This window comes from Procambarus clarkii, chromosome 42 (genome assembly GCF_040958095.1).
Source record: "Procambarus clarkii isolate CNS0578487 chromosome 42, FALCON_Pclarkii_2.0, whole genome shotgun sequence".
Taxonomy (NCBI): domain Eukaryota; kingdom Metazoa; phylum Arthropoda; class Malacostraca; order Decapoda; family Cambaridae; genus Procambarus; species Procambarus clarkii.
The window spans coordinates 16615207-16632325 of record NC_091191.1 but is presented as its reverse complement, the minus strand read 5'-3'; the positions used below and the strand labels follow the sequence as shown (position 1 = coordinate 16632325).

Below are 17119 nucleotides of genomic sequence, written 5' to 3'. Positions count from 1 at the left end.
TCACAGCTTTGCTGGAGGCAGCAACAACCCCCAGTGATCGTGCACGCCTCACAGCTGTGCAGGCTCCCCATGCAGGGGACTTCCTTTTGGCAGTCCCTATGTCTGCGACAGGCACACGTCTTGATCCGCAGGAGCTCCGTATTGCAGTCGCTCTCCGTCTTGCTGCCCCTATCCACACTGTTCACAGGTGTATTTGCGGCGAGGCAGATGCTGATGAATATGGACTGCATGGCCTGCACTGTGGAAAATCTGGTGGTTGGCACACTAGACACGACGAAGTCAATGACATCATTAAAAGGAGCCTTGCCTCTGCTCAGTGTCCAGCGGAGAGAGAGCCCCGCAACCTACTGAACCGTGACTCTGTTAGCTTTGCCGGCCGACCAGACGGAATCACACTGCGACCGTGGAAGGGTGGCAGACAGTTGGCATGGGACTATACTTGTGTATCCACCCTGGCAACCACATACATCAACCTCTCTGCCGACACAGCAGGAGCCGCGGTGACACGCAGAGAAAGAGACAAATCAGCCAAGTACAGGCAATTAGATCATCGGTACAACTTCGTTCCAATAGGGTCTGAGACCCTAGGCCCATGGGGAGAGAGTGCAAGAAGGTTTCTTAAGGATCTTGGTTCCAAGCTCATTGACACCACAAGAGAACCTAGAGCAGCAAGTTTTCTCTTTCAGCGCCTCAGTGTCGCGATCCAGAGGGGGAATGCTCGCTGCATCCTCGGTTCCTGCCCGGCATCGGAGGAGTTCGAGGAAATCTACAGCCTCTAGGAAGCGAACTTTTTTTATGTCCTCTTAATGTTAATTTTTTGTATAAAATCAGATATGTAACTGTATAACCTTGCATAATAAAGTGTACACCATAAAAAAAAGGGGGGTGGTAGGAGAAGCGAACACTGTTACGTATTCAGAGTTAAATGGCAAGTTTTTTCCTGAATGCTCTGTGTTCCCTTCTCTGAGGCTGTGGGTCCCTATAATTGCACCAGAGGTGGTACCCCCCTATATATATATATATATATATATATATATATATATATATATATATATATATATATATATATATATATATATATATATATATATATATATATATATATTTATATATACTAGCTGTACCCGGCCATGTGACGGTGTTCCCCCCCCTTATATTTCGCCCACGCCTGCAGTAAGAGTCATGTCTACTTTTCCCAAGCGTTCTCTACGTTTCAGGCTACAATTTGATATATGGGAGAGAGTGGAGTGTTCTCGGAGAGCCGAGAAATTTGTGAAATAGTAATATTTTGGCCTGTGGTATAGGCCCTTTAGGGAGCCAAGATGGCGCTTGCCTCCCTGATTTCCCGCTAAAACCGTGTGACGTCAGTGGCACCGGATTGGTCACCGACAGCAATGTGGCACCGGGAGCCAATGAAAACCTCCCGTGGCGAAAGTGACGTCACGAAGGAAGGGGGTCCGGCCAGCGCCGAGCTGGCGCCAGCAGTCAGACACGACACGTCAAAGAGGTCGGACGTGCGACGATTGGTCCTGTCAGTTTGACAGTTGTTTCCCGCTCCCGTGGATTTACGCGTCACCTGAAGTCTGCCAGTACTCTGTGAGGTCTTCCCTAGTTCATGTGTTGAACCAGAGAGGGAATCGACGGTTATTTGAGCAACAAGTGCTCCAGTCAGGTACTGTGCAAGAAGCAGTGAAGCCGTGCAGTGACGTATGTGACGTCTGTGGCAGTTCGCCAGTTCGTGGCGGCGTAGTGGCTGACAGAGCCACTGGGTAGCTGAGGAAGGAGAGGACTATTTGGGGAATCCGGACGACTGTAGCTGAGACGTAGGCGGCAGCCGTTGATGGGAGAAGACGACGGCCAGGAGACCGACTCCAACCCTTCAAGAAGTCAAGAAGGAGGACGGACCTGCAGTGAAGAGGGCACGGAGACGACGCGCTAAACGGTGGGACGACGAGAGGCTCTGGTAGGACACGACGACGTGTCGTGTGGGGGCGTTCCCGACACGAGGACCAGGAGCTACATCTCGACTCTCATCGGAGGATAGGTTGAAGTAGGTGTTTCTAGTTCCCTCCCCATTTCCCTTTAGTTAGCTATATTATTCGGCTATATTTTCTAGCCTGAGGATTTTATATGTTGTGAGCAAGTCTCACCAATGTCACAGTGAGGCACCAGTTTGCCGTGTAGTACTATCAAGAGTACTTATAATACTTACGTTGATTATTGGTGCGTACAGGCACCAGGAACAAGTGATAAATTTACTGTGTATTGTGTATCTTTCTACAGATTTTGATGTGAACATGTAGTGATAAATTATATATAATATTATGCCAGTATTTGGAAGTTAGGCTATGTGCCCAGAAACTATTTATTTTACCATTTACTGATGTCTGATCTATATGCATTATTATGTCTGTGTTCGTGCAGTAATTAATCATTTGTGAGTACAGTGAATTATTGCGTTATCGCCCACGAGAGAAAGTACTGAAAACTCCAGTGTTAATATTTCATAATATATTGTTGAATGAAGGGCAATGTAAGACCATTACAGTGAGTCATTGTAGCATTGATTGTAGAAAAGACTGTTTGAGCCTGAGTACAGTGTAACTAAGTAATACGGTCTATTTGTGCCAATATCGAGTGTGCGAGTTTCTAGTAATATTGGAGAATTTAAAGAAACAGCGCGCGTGAATCTGAAAACAAGCAATAAGCTTCCGCGCGGGGGGCCTGGCGATCAGCTGTTCTTGACACTTGATGAGGAGGGGAGGTGTTGCCACTTAGAGAGTGCATACTATTCGTGGGAACTACCGGCCGCTGCCAGGATCAGTTGATTTATTTATTTTTGTTTGGCCTTGTGACATCTTTCATACATTTTAAGTAAAATACAAAATTACCATTGTGTTTTTATCATCTCCTCCATTGATCTTGTGGCTATATTATACCGAAAGCATAGAGTGATAAAAGTACACACCTGCCTGAACTCCTGATCTATTGAGTGTGACCTTGCCAAGGATACCACTAATTCCACCAGTCCACTGAGGTGTTACTGGCCACCTAAAACACCAGTTGGCGACCTTGTGGTTAACCGTAGAGCCCGATTGTTGGGGAGGGCACATGACAGTCAAGTGAACGAGTCGTGTTCCCACTCTTTCTTAATCAGAGGCCGTTGAGATTGACTGGGAGACTCTCCTGGCGTGCAGTGGCGCCGTGAGGATCGAGTGAAGACCCGCAGGGCTACGGTGAGTGACCTTGAGCATAACTATTGCTCACCCCAGAGTAAGAATAGAGAAGAAGAAACCCCAACAATATATATATATATATAACTGAAAACTCACACCCCAGAAGTGACTCGAACCCATACTCCCACAACTGGTATGTACAGGGACGCCTTAATCCGCTTGACCATCACGACCGGATTAAGGCGTCCCTGTACATACCAGTTGTGGGAGTATGGGTTCGAGTCACTTCTGGGGTGTGAGTTTTCAGTTGTATATAGTCCTGGGGACCATTCAGGCTTGTTTGCATATATATATATATATATATATATATATATATATATATATATATATATATATATATATATATATAAACCCCAACAATATATATATATATATATATATATATATATATATATATATATATATATATATATATATATATATATATATATACATATATATATATATATATATATATATATATATATATAGGTTTTCCCTACCTCCACCAAGTACTCAAAAGTCAGTACACTGTGCTCACTCATTCTTATGAGGGCTTCAACTTTGACTTCCCTTATTTCTGACTCATTCAGGGTGAATATCAAGTCGAGTCTAGCTGGTTCATCATTGCCTCTCACTCTTATGGGTTCTCTGACATGCTGACTCAGAAAGTTCCTTGTTGCCACTTCCAAGAGTTAAGCTCGTCATGTATCAGCACCACCATGTGGGTCCTCCATTCTCCCAGTCTATCTTTTGATGGTTGAAGTCGCCCATGATTAAGAGTCTTGAGCCAATCCTGCAGGCAACTGATGCTGCTGTGTGTGTGTGTGTGTGTGTGTGTGTGTGTGTGTGTGTGTGTGTGTGTGTGTGTACTCACATAGATGTGCTTGCGAGGGTTGAGCTTAGCTCTTCCCGCCTGCCACTCAAATGTCAATCAACTGTTAATAAAAACTCTTTTTTCACATACACACACACACACACACACACACACACACACACACACACACACACACACACACTCACCTAATTGTGTGGTGTGTACTCACCTAATTGTACTCACTTAACTGTGCTTGCGGGGGTTGAGCTCTGGCTCTTTGGTCCCGCCTCTCAACCGTCAATCAACTGGTGTACAGATTCCTGAGCCTACTGGGCTCTATCATATCTACATTTGAAACCGTGTATGGAGTCAACCTCCACCACATCACTTCCTAGTGCATTCCATTTACTAACTACTCTGTGTTACGGCCCTCTCGGGTCGCAACTGGGTTCGTACTCTGATGTCGCTAGAGGAAGGGTATCCGGCCCCAAGGCAGTAGTGGCTTTCAAGGGATGAGATACGTGACGCAAGTAAAATAAAAGGGGAAGGGAAAGAAAGGCAAAAACTTAAGATTATAATTACCTTCACCAATAAGTAATATATAAAAGTTACACAGGGGGAGGGGTATTAACACTACACAAGGGAAGTAAATACACGGTTGTCTTCTCCTGAAGACGCGGGATCCTCTCGGTGCAGAGTCCTCGGTGCTTTCGTGGTCTCTTGACGAATCCTTCGATCAAGCTGAGTCTACCCCAGACACAGGCCAGCCAAAACACAGTTCCACTGGGGCACCGCCGTGGAGGCCGTCAACCACAAGTCCAGCAGAACAGCTGGCAGGTTCCGGATCAGCAACGCTGGTCGGGCCACTCTACGAGCGATACTAGGGTAGCGCCCTAGTCAGGAGCCTCGTGTGATACCACAAATCACTCTCCTGTCCTTAATACCCCAGTGGTCAATCGTCTCCAGCAGTCGGTCCCGGGTACGACAATCCTTCTACTGCCACTTCACTGGCAGGGTAACACCACAGTGTTCCTCCGGGAGGCGACTCACAGCTGCTGCAGCAAAGCACAAGGTATGGGGATGGCTGCCTTGGGTAGACTGACTCAACTTCCCTTACAGCAGTCCCAGGTCGACTCTGTAAGTAGACACGTCATCAATAACAGGTACACACAAAAGCACCTCACTTACAGGCTCAGACACAAACGCCCGACATATCCACTCCATAGATGGCGTTGTTGTCTGAGCACCACCTCACCAGAGGTCAGCAGCGGCGGTGTTGTGAGCTGAACGGGACTGGAAACTGGCCCTTGTGGCTGGTACACTTCGTCCTCACCAGGTGTCTTCGTCCATTTGGAGGGGGTTTCGGGAGCTGACCCACAGATGGCGCGGTCGTCACTGCTCCGTGCTCGGACGTCGGGCTCGAGTCCGTAACACTCTGACACTGAAAAAGTTCTTTCTAATGTCTCTGTGGCTCATTTGAATACTCAGCTTCCACCTGTGTCCCTCCAGTGTTGAATAGTTCATCCTTGTTTACCCGGTCGATTCCCCTGAGGATTTTGTAGGTTGTGATCATGTCCCCCCTTACTCGTCTGTCTTCCAGTGTCGTAAGGTGCATTTCCCGCAGCCTTTCCTCATAACTCATGCCTCTTAGTTCTGGGACTAGTCTAGTAGCATACCTTTGGACTTTTTCCAGCTTCGTCTTGTGCTTGACAAGGTACGGGCTCCATGCTGGGGCCGCATACTCCAGGATTGGTCTTACATATGTTGTGTACAAGATTCTGAATGATTCCTTACACAGGTTCCTGAACGCCGTTCTGATGTTAGCCAGCCTCGCATATGCCGCAGACGTTATTCTCTTTATGTGGGCTTCAGGAGACTGGTTTGGTGTGATATCAACTCCTAGATCTTTCTCTCTGTCTGTTTCATTAAGTACTTCATCTCCTATTCTGTATCCTGTGTCTGGCCTCCTGTTTCCACTGCCTAGTTTCATTACTTTGCATTTACTCGGGTTGAACTTCACCAGCCATTTGTTGGACCATTCACTCAGTCTATCTAGATCATCTTGCAGCCTCCTACTATCATCCTTTACTTCAATCCTCCTCATAATTTTTGCATCGTCGGCAAACATTGAGAGGAACGAATCTATACCCTCTGGGAGATCATTTACATATACCAGAAACAGTATAGGTCCAAGGACTGACCCCTGCGTGACTCTGAGACCTCACCCCTTACACTGACTCGTTGTCTACTATTGCTTAGGTACTCCTCTATCCACCGGAGGGTACCTTCTCGTGGGTATGTGTGTGTGTGTGTTTGTGTGTGTGTGTGTGTGTGTGTGTGTGTGTGTGTGTGTGTGTGTGTGTGTGTGTGTGTGTGTGTGTGTGTGTGTGTGTGTGTGTGTGTGTGTGTGTGTACTCACCTAGTTGTACTCACCTAGTTGTGCTTGCAGGGGTTGAGCTCTGGCTCCTTGGTCCCGCCTCTCAACCGTCAATCAACAGGTGTACAGGTTCCTGAGCCTATTGGCCTCTATCATATCTACACTTGAAACTGTGTATGGAGTCAGCCTCCACCACATCGCTTCCTAATGCATTCCATTTGTCAACCACTCTGACACTAAAAAATTTCTTTCTAATATCTCTGTGGCTCATTTGGGCATTCAGTTTCCACCTGTGTCCCCTAGTGCGTGTGCCCCTTGTGTTAAACAGCCTGTCTCTATCAACCCTATCGATTCCCTTGAGAATTTTGAATGTGGTGATCATGTCCCCTCTAACTCTTCTGTCTTCCAACGAAGTGAGGTTTAATTCCCGTAGTCTCTCCTCGTAGCTCATACCTCTCAGCTCGGGTATTTGTCTGGTGGCAAACCTTTGAACCTTTTCCAGTTTAGTCTTATGCTTGACTAGATATGGACTCCATGCTGGAGCCGCATACTCCAGGATTGGTCTGACATATGTGGTATATAATGTTCTGAAAGATTCCTTACACAAGTTTCTAAAGGCCGTTCTTATGTTAGCCAACCTGGCATATGCTGCTGATGTTATCCTCTTGATATGAGCTTCAGGGGACAGGTCTGGCGTGATATCAACCCCCAGGTCTTTCTCTCTCTCGGACTCTTGAAGTATTTCATCTCCCAAATGGTACGTTGTATCTGGACCCCTGCTTCCTACCTCTATCTTCATTACGTTACATTTGCTTGGGTTAAACTCTAACAGCCATTTGTTCGACCATTCCTGCTGCTTGTCCAGGTCTTCTTGAAGCCTCAAGCTGTCCTCCTCTGTCTTAATCCTTCTCATAATTTTGGCGTCGTCAGCAAACATTGAGAGGAATGAGTCTATACCCTCTTGGAGATCATTTACGTATATCAGAAACAGGATAGGTCTAAGCACAGAGCCCTGTGGGACTCCACTGGTGACTTCACGCCAGTCTGAGGTCTCACCCCTCACTGTAACTCTCTGCTTCCTATTGCTTAGGTACTCCCTTATCCACTGTAGCGCCCTACCAGTTACTCCTGCCTGTTTCTCCAGCTTATGCATCAACCTTCTATGGGGTACTGTGTCAAAGGCTTTCCGACAGTCCAAAAAAATGCAGTCCGCCCACCCTTCTCTTTCTTGCTTAATCTTTTTCGCCTGATCGTAGAATTCTATCAAGCCTGTAAGACAAGATTTACCCTCTCTGATCCCATGTTGATGGGTTGTCACGAAGTCTCTTCTCTCCAGATGTGTTACTAGGTTTTTTCTCACAATCTTCTCCATCATCTTGCATTGTATACAAGTTAAGGACACTGGCCTCTAGTTCAGTGCCTCTTGTCTGTCACCCTTTTTGTATATTGGTACTACATTAGCAGTCTTCCATATTTCTGGTAGGTCCCCCGTTTCCAGTGACCTACTATACACTATGGAGAGTGGTAAGCAAAGTGCTCCTGCACACTCTTTCAATATCCATGGCGAGATTCCATCCGGCCTAACAGCTTTTCTCACAACTAGTTCCAATAGGTGCTACTTGACCTCATCTCTTGTAATTTCGAACCTATTCAAGGTCACCTGGTTTACTGCCACCTCTTCTAGCGCCATGACATCTCCCTGTTCTATTGTAAAGATCTCCTGGAACCTTTTGTTGAGTTCTTCACACACCTCTTTGTCATTCTCTGTGTACCTGTCCTCGCCCACCCTAAGTTTCATCACCTGTTCCTTCACTGTTGTCTTCCTCCTGATGTAACTGTGTAGTAGCTTTGGTTCGGTCTTGGCTTTATTAGCTATATCATTTTCATACCTTTTCTCAGCTGCTCTTCTCACACTGACATACTCGTTCCTGGTTCTCTGGTATCTCTCTCTACTTTCTGGTGTTCTGTTATTACGGAGTTCCTCCATGCCCTTTTGTTCAGCTCCTTTGCTTTCATACATTCCCTATTAAACCACGGATTCTTCCTTTGCTTCTCTGTTTTTTCCTGTCGGGCTGGGACAAACCTGCTTACAACCTCCTGACATTTTTGGGTGACATAGTCCTTCATGTCTTGTACGGACTTGGTTCCGAGTTCTGTGTCCCAATGTATATCCAATAGGAATTTATTCACCTCCTCATAGTTTCCCCTTTCGGTACGCCAGCCCTTTGGTTCCCAGTTCTTTTTTGGGGGTGATAATTCCCAGCTCAACGAGGTACTCAAAGCTTAATACACTCAATCCCAATGGGGCTTCCTACTTAACTTCCCTTATATCCGACTCATTTAGGGTAAATATCAGATCAAGCAAGGCTGGTTCATCCCCTCCTCTCATTCTTGTCGGTCCCTTGACGTGTTGACTTAGAAAGTTTCTTGTTGCCACATCCAGCAGCTTAGCTCTCCATGTGTCTGGGCCTCCATGTGGGTCTCTGTTCCCCCAATTTATCTTCCCATGGTTGAAGTCTTCCATGATTAGAAGTCTGGATCCGTTCCTGTTAGCCACAGAAGCTGCTCTCTCTATTATATTGATGGTGGCCAAGTTGTTTCTATCATATTCCTGTCTGGGTCTTCTGTCATTCAGTGGGGGGTTATATATGACTACTATTATAATTTTCTGTCTTCCAGTTGCTATGGTGCCTGATATGTAGTCACTGAAACCTTCATAGTTCTGAATTACCATCTCTTCGAAACTCCAACCTTCTCTTAGTAGCAAAGCTACACCACCTCCTCCTCTCCCTTCTCTCTCTTTCCTCTTTCCTTGTGTGTGTGTGTGTGTGTGTGTGTGTGTGTGTGTGTGTGTGTGTGTGTGTGTGTGTGTGTGTGTGTGTGTGTGTGTGTGTGTGTGTGTGTGTGTACTCACCTAGTTGTACTCACATAGATGTGCTTGCGGGGGTTGAGCTCTGGCTCTTTGGTCCCGCCTCTCAACTGTCAATCAACAGGTGTACAGGTTCCTGAGCCTATTGGGCTCTATCATATCTACACTTGAAACTGTGTATGGAGTCAGCCTCCACCACATCACTTCCTAATGCATTCCATTTGTCAACCACTCTGACACTAAAAAAGTTCTTTCTAATATCTCTGTGGCTCATTTGGGCACTCAGTTTCCACCTGTATCCCCTAGTGCGTGTGCCACTTGTGTTAAACAGCCTGTCTCTATCAACCCTGTTAATTCCCTTGAGGATCTTGAATGTAGTGATCGTGTCCCCCCTAACTCTTCTGTCTTCCAACGAAGTGAGGTTTAATTCACGTAGTCTCTCCTCGTAGCTCATACCTCTCAGCTCGGGTACTAGTCTGGTGGCAAACCTTTGAACCTTTTCCATTTTAGTCTTATGCTTGACTAGATATGGACTCCATGCTGGTGCCGCATACTCCAGGATTGGTCTGACATATGTGGTATATAATGTTCTGAAAGAATCCTTACACAAGTTTCTAAAGGCCGTTCTTATGTTAGCCAACCTGGTATATGCTGCTGCTGTTATCCTCTTGATATGAGCATCAGGGGACAGGTCTGGCGTGATATTAACCCCCAGGTCTTTCTCTCTCTCGGACTCTTGAAGTATTTCATCTCCCAAGTAATACCTTGTATCTGGTCTCCTGCTTCCTACCCCTATCTTCATTACATTACATTTGCTTGGATTAAACTCTAACAGCCATTTGTTCGACCATTCCTGCAGCTTGTCCAGGTCTTCTTGAAGCCTCAAGCTGTCCTCCTCTGTCTTAATCCTTCTCATAATTTTGGCGTCGTCAGCAAACATTGAGGGGAATGAGTCTATACCCTCTGGGAGATCATTTACGTATATCAGAAACAGGATAGGTCCAAGTACAGAGCCCTGTGGGACTCCACTGGCGACTTCACGCCAGTCTGAGGTCTCACCCCTCACTGTAACTCTCTGCTTCCTATTGTTTAGGTACTCCCTTATCCACTGGAGCGCCCTACCAGTTACTCCTGCCTGTTTCTCTAGCTTATGCATCAACCTTTTATGGGGTACTGTGTCAAAGGCTTTCCGACAGTTCAAAAAAATGCAGTCCGCCCACCCTTCTCTTTCTTGTTTAATCTTTGTCACCTGATCGTAGAATTCTATCAATCCTGTAAGGCAAGATTTACCCTCCCTGAACCAATGTTGATGGGTTGTCACGAAGTCTCTTCTCTCCAGATGTGTTACTAGGTTTTTTCTCACAATCTTCTCCATCACCTTGCATGGTATACAAGTTAAGGACACTGGCCAGTGCCTCTTGTCTGTCATCCTTTTTGTATATTGGTACAACATTAGCAGTCTTCCATATTTCTGGTTGGTCCCCCGTTTCCAGTGACCTACTATACACTATAGAGAGTGGTAGGCAAAGTGCTCCTGCACACTCTTTCAATACCCATGGCGAGATTCCATCCGGCCCAACAGCTTTTCTCACATCCAGCTCCAATAGGTGCTTCTTGACCTCATCTCTTGTAATTTCGAACCTATCCAAGGTCACCTGGTTTGCTGCCACCTCTTCTAGCGCCGCGACATCTCCCTGTTCTATTGTAAAGACCTTCTGGAACCTTTTGTTGAGTTCTTCACACACCTCTTTGTCATTCTCTGTGTACCTGTCCTCGCCCACCCTAAGTTTCATCACCTGTTCCTTCACTGTTGTCTTCCTCCTGATGTGACTGTGTGGTAGCTTGGGTTCGGTCTTGGCTTTATTAGCTATATCATTTTCATACCTTTTCTCAGCTGCTCTTCTCACACTGACATACTCGTTCCTGGTTCTTTGGTATCTCTCTCTACTTTCTGGTGTTCTGTTATTACGGAAGTTCCTCCATGCCCTTTTGTTCTGCTCCTTTGCTTTCATACATTCCTTATTAAACCCCGGATTCTTCCATTGCTTCTCTGTTTGTGTGTGTATGTGTGTGTGTGTGTGTTTGTTTATGTGTGTGTGTATTCACCTAGTTGTGCCTGCGGGGGGTGAGCTTTGCTCTTTCGGCCCGCCTCTCAACTGTCAATCAACTGTTACTAACTACTGCTACTATTTTTTTCCAAACCACACACACACACACAACACAGGAAGCAGCCCGTAACAGCTGACTAACTCCCAGGTACCTATACACTGCTAGGTAACAGGGGCATAGGGTGAAAGAACCTCTGTCGATTGTTTCTCGCCGGCGCCCGGGATCGAACCCGGGACCACAGGATCACATGTCCAGCATGCTGTCTGCTCGGCCGGCCCGCCGCCTGTGTGTGTGTGTGTGTGTGTGTGTGTGTGTGTGTGTGTGTGTGTGTGTGTGTGTGTGTGTGTGTGTGTGTGTGTGTGTGTGTGTGTGTGTGTGTGTGTGTTTGTGTGTGTGTGTGTGTTTGTGTGTACTCACCTAGTTGTTCGGGAGGGGGTTGAGCTTTAGCTCTTTGGTCCTGCCTCTCAACCGTCAATCAACAGGTGTACAGGTTCCTGAGCCTATTGGCCTCTATCATATCTACACTTGAAACTGTGTATGGAGTCAGCCTCCACCACATCACTTTCTAATGCATTCCATTTGTCAACCACTCTGGCACTAAAAAAGTTCTTTCTAATATCTCTGTGGCTCATTTGGGCACTCAGTTTCCACCTGTGTCCCCTAGTGCGTGTTCCCCTTGTGTTAAACAGCCTGTCTTTATCAACCCTGTCGATTCCCTTGAGGATCTTGAATGTGGTGATCATGTCCCCCCTAACTCTTCTGTCTTCCAACGAAGTGAGGTTTAATTCCCGTAGTCTCTCCTCGTAGCTCATACCTCTCAGCTCGGGTACTAGTCTGGTGGCAAACCTTTGAACCTTTTCCATTTTAGTCTTATGCTTGACTAGATATAGACTCCATGCTGGTGCCGCATACTCCAGGATTGGTCTGACATATGTGGTATATAATGTTCTGAAAGAATCCTTACACAAGTTTCTAAAGGCCGTTCTTATGTTAGCCAACCTGGCATATGCTGCTGATATTATCCTCTTGATTTGAGCTTCAGGGGACAGGTCTGGCGTGATATCAACCCCAAGGTCTTTCTCTCTCTCGGACTCTTGAAGTATTTCATCTCCCAAGTGATACCTTGTATCTGGTCTCCTGCCTCCTACCTCTATCTTCATTACATTACATTTGCTTGGATTAATCTCTAACAGCCATTTGTTCGACCATTTGTGTGTGTGTGTGTGTGTGTGTGTGTGTGTGTGTGTGTGTGTGTGTGTGTGTGTGTGTGTGTGTGTGTGTGTGTGTGTGTGTGTGTGTGTGTGTGTGTGTGTATTTCAATATTACATATCATAAATAGTAAGTTAACGTCAGTGCAATTTTAATGCACATATGTAGTGAGAACGTACAACATAGTGACACCAATATTGATCTCGCTCACCACGAAAGTGGCCGAAACCAATTATATTGTTTCAGTAGAAGGAGAAAAGTAATCGTTAACGTTTCATTAGTTTAAATGCCTTAAAAGAAACTTCAAAAAGCAGACTATTAACATTGAAATCAGTTCATGTATAATAGCAGGTGGGTATTGTATTGCCTCTAAGTCATTGTTTTCCATACCAACAATCATTCATGTTGTGTCTGTAGTGTCTAACTTTTCGTGTTGTCCACACTAACCCGGCGTGTCCACCCATGCCCATACCACAGCCCCTGGACCGTGACCCACCCCACGGCCGGGCTCAGTGGCGACTGCGTGTAACTGCGTCGGATGGCGAGCTGGAGACGCACACTGACGTACGCGTCAACCTCAAGGACGTAAACGACAACGCTCCGTACTTCCCCTCCCACACCACCACCACCACCATCTCCGAGGACACGCCCAAAGGTAAAGTACCACAACCACACAGTCACTTCAATCTCTTACCAAGTTCCCGAAGAGCCAACACATGCTCAAAGCTTTGTATTATCGCCATGACAACAATAAGCAAAACGCTCCCAAAGGTATGATTTTTAATATTTCATAATGGGAGCGAGCTCCTGCCAGACGGAAGAGCGCGTACATAGACGAGGTGAGCTCTTAACTTGTGCAAAGACTGCTCGTTCCTGTTCAACGTGCGGAATGGGTAACTTTGCCGACTGTTAAAACTAAAATTTCTATTTACGTACGGGAAAATTATTTGTGTATTACATTGTTTCTGGTGAAGTTGAAGGTAAACCAGCCTCGTTTGTATGTAAACTTACATTTTGTGTATATAATCTTCTGTCATGTAATTTGCTTTACCTCTCTACTCCTGATAATGTAACAAGCGAAAGTGTTTGGGTTATTTGATGTCTTGCATTATATATGTGTTTTTTTCCTGTATTATCAGATCTTGCATTATACCTGTCTTGCATTATATTTGTTTTTTTCCTGTATTATCAGATCATGTAATTAATGACTGTTTTTGCTTGAGTAAATGGTCCGACAAATTTATCTCTGAAGAGACGTGATGAAAAATTATTTTATGACTAAGTTTCTTTAACGGAAGAATGGATTGAATCCCAATGTTTGTTGAGAACAGGAACCTCGGTAGTCTTGTCGAGGTCCCATTGCTCCTAGACACCTGGGTGCCACTGATTGCCCTGGGAGCCTTTCAGTCGAACCACGGGCGGAAACGCTACTAGCGATCTGGCCGTGTCCCACGGAGGAGTGAAAGAAAACTCAGTACTAACCTTAAGATGTTGCTTCACTCAGCAACAACACTTCCTCTGAGTCTTGCTCGCCGTAACAAAGGGGTCACAGGTCACTTGTCTCTCACCTGTGTCACGCAACTACTCACAAGGTCGCCAGCTGGGTTTGTAACTCTGCATCCCAGCAAAGCAGTTCAGTGGTTAAGCTCTGTGTCGCCCAGCATTAGTACGTTGCCACATTCACAGTGTTGATTCAGAATTACCAGTCTAGGGCAGTTTCCATAAATATCAGTGTACTCAAGTACTGCCAGTCACTAGGATATTTTCCATAATATGAATAATAATGATCATAGTGTGGCGCATATAGTATCACTTATATAATGCTCAAAGAGAAATGGAGGGCGCACGTAAACACATCAGTAAAATGATATGAAGTTTACTATCGAAAACTACATTAAGCATATAAGAAATAACACAAGGGTGAATATATGAAATAAATGATCTGGATATAAGCATATCCTGGAGTTTAGTGAAATGAACACTACCTTTCTTTTCGTTGATTGCAGTAATAGTTTTGTTCACTTTGCGTTTAAGGTCTTCCCCAAGGTTCCTCGTGATTCGCTGAAATTTAGTGTCATCACTAAGGATGTCGCTAAATTTATTCATGTATTATTGGGTAGGAATCAACACATACGCTGCTGTCATGTCGGCTTTTCTTATTGTTACATCTTACAGCTTTTTTAGCTGTTTTGCTGCTTCTTTGAGTCTTGGGGTTAAGATTGTTGATGAGTATGTTCCTCGTTTTATCCCGGCTTCTGTTAGTAGTTCAACCTGAAGTGTGTCAGTGGTGATGAATTTTTTGTTGTCTTCTAACTTATGGATGTCGTCCAGAAACCTTTCGATTTCAAGGCATTTTTTATGCTTCTCAACGCAAAGAAAGGTAGTGTTCATTTCACTAAACTCCAGGACGAATATGGCTTAGGATATGCTTATGGCAATGTTAAGACACAAACCAGGTAAAAACCAAACCTACGTCCAATAATCAGTCGAATACCAACTCCAACCTATCACCTGGCAAAAAGACTTAACGAACTCCTAACTCCATACACTCCAAGCAACTATAGTCTACAATCATCAGCAGATTTCCTAGAATTAATCAAAACTAAACAGCCCGATGGAACCATTGCTTCTCTGGACGTCGAATCCCTATTTACCAACGTCCCAGTCGACACCACCATAGAAATTATACTGGACAGAGTATACAGAGATGAGAGCACCCCCATATTAGATAATACCCGAGCCACACTTGAAGAGCCTTCTCGAGGCATGTACATAGGAAGCTCCTTTCATCAGTCTGCAAGGGGACATGTATCTACAAATAGACTGAGTAGCAATGGGCGTCCCCTTAGGAGTATTAATCGCTAATTTTTACTTGGGAACCATCGAAGATAGAGTCTTCAGTAGTAGACAAAAACCAACTGTATACTGCCGTTATGTAGATTATGTATTCATCATAATAAAAGACTCAGATGAACTAATTGATCTAAAAAGCCATATAGAGAAAGAGTCAGTATTCCGATTTACACATGAAAATAGTGAAAACAACAGTCTGTCATTCTTGGATGTACTAACAACAAAAATGGAACCTCTTTAAGCACCAGTGTATATACTAAACCTACCAACATAGGATTATGCGTGAACGGTAGAAGTGAGTGCCCCCAAAGTCAGAAAACCAGTGTTTTCAATGCTTATATTCGTCGAGCGCTTACCCACTGCTCCGAATGGAGCAATGTGAGTAGAGAGTTTGAAAGAATAACTTAGGTATTGGTGAACTTTGGATATTGCAACACGGAAATAAACACAGCTATAAGAAGACACCTGGACCGATGGTATAATCCTGAACCTAGAACAGAAACCACAACACCTCCTAAAATTATATTACAAATCAACTATGCACAGTGAACACAAAAAAGAAAAAAGAATAATGATGGAAATAATCCGTAAAATAGTATAAAACACTATTCCTAACCAAAACATAGACCTGATCATATTCTATAAAACAAACAAGACTACCGACCTCCTTATTAAAAACTGCCCGAAGCTGACGGAGAAACCTTTACAGCAGTCAAGCGTTGTATACAACGCTTGTATATGTGTACCTAGTAGCCAGAACACACTTCTCAGCCTACTATGCAAGGCCCGATTTGCCTAATAGGACAAGTTCTCATGAATTAATTGTTTTTCGAATACCTAACCTAACCTAACGTATAAAGATAGGTTAGGTTAGTTTAGGTAGGGTTGGTTAGGTTCTGTCATATATCTACGTTAATTTTAATTCCAATAAAAAAAAATTGACCTCATACATAATGAAATGGGTAGCTTTATCACTTCATAGGAAAAAAATTAGAGAAAATATATTAATTCAGGAAAACTTGGCTTATTAGGCAAATCGGGCCTTGCATAGTAGGCCGAGAAGTGCGTTCTGGCTACTAGGTACGACATATATACATATATATATATATATATATATATATATATATATATATATATATATATATATATATATATATATATATATATATATATATATATATATATATATATGTCGTACCTAGGAGCCAGAACGCACTTCTCAGCCTACTATGCAAGGCCCGATTTGCCTAATATGCCAAGTTTTCACGAATTATTTGTTTTTCGACTACCTAACCTACCTAACCTAACCTAACCTAACTTTTTCGGCTACCTAGCCTAACCTATAAAGATAGGTTAGGTTAGGTTAGGTAGGGTTGGTTAGGTTCGGTCATATATCTACGTTAATTTTAACTCCAATAAAAAAAAACTGACCTCATACATAATGAAATAGGTAGCTTTATCATTTCATAAGAAACAAATTAAAGAAAATATATTAATTCAGGAAAACTTGGCTTATTAGGCAAATCGGGCCTTGCATAGTAGGCTGAGAAGTGCGTTCTGGCTACTAGGTACGACATATATATATATATATATATATATATATATATATATATATATATATATATATATATATATATATATATATATATATATATATATATATATATATA

At 44.1% G+C, this 17119-nt stretch overlaps 1 protein-coding gene across 1 annotated transcript in view; it reads left to right on the top strand.

The window, feature by feature from the left end:
• Window positions 1–17119, top strand: part of LOC123751759 (putative neural-cadherin 2) — a 297993-nt gene that overhangs the window by 24463 nt on the left and 256411 nt on the right. The window contains exon 4 of the mRNA XM_069339611.1: window positions 13074–13251. Within this exon, the coding sequence (XP_069195712.1) occupies window positions 13074–13251 (178 nt within the window). The remainder of the gene's footprint in view (window positions 1–13073; window positions 13252–17119) is intronic.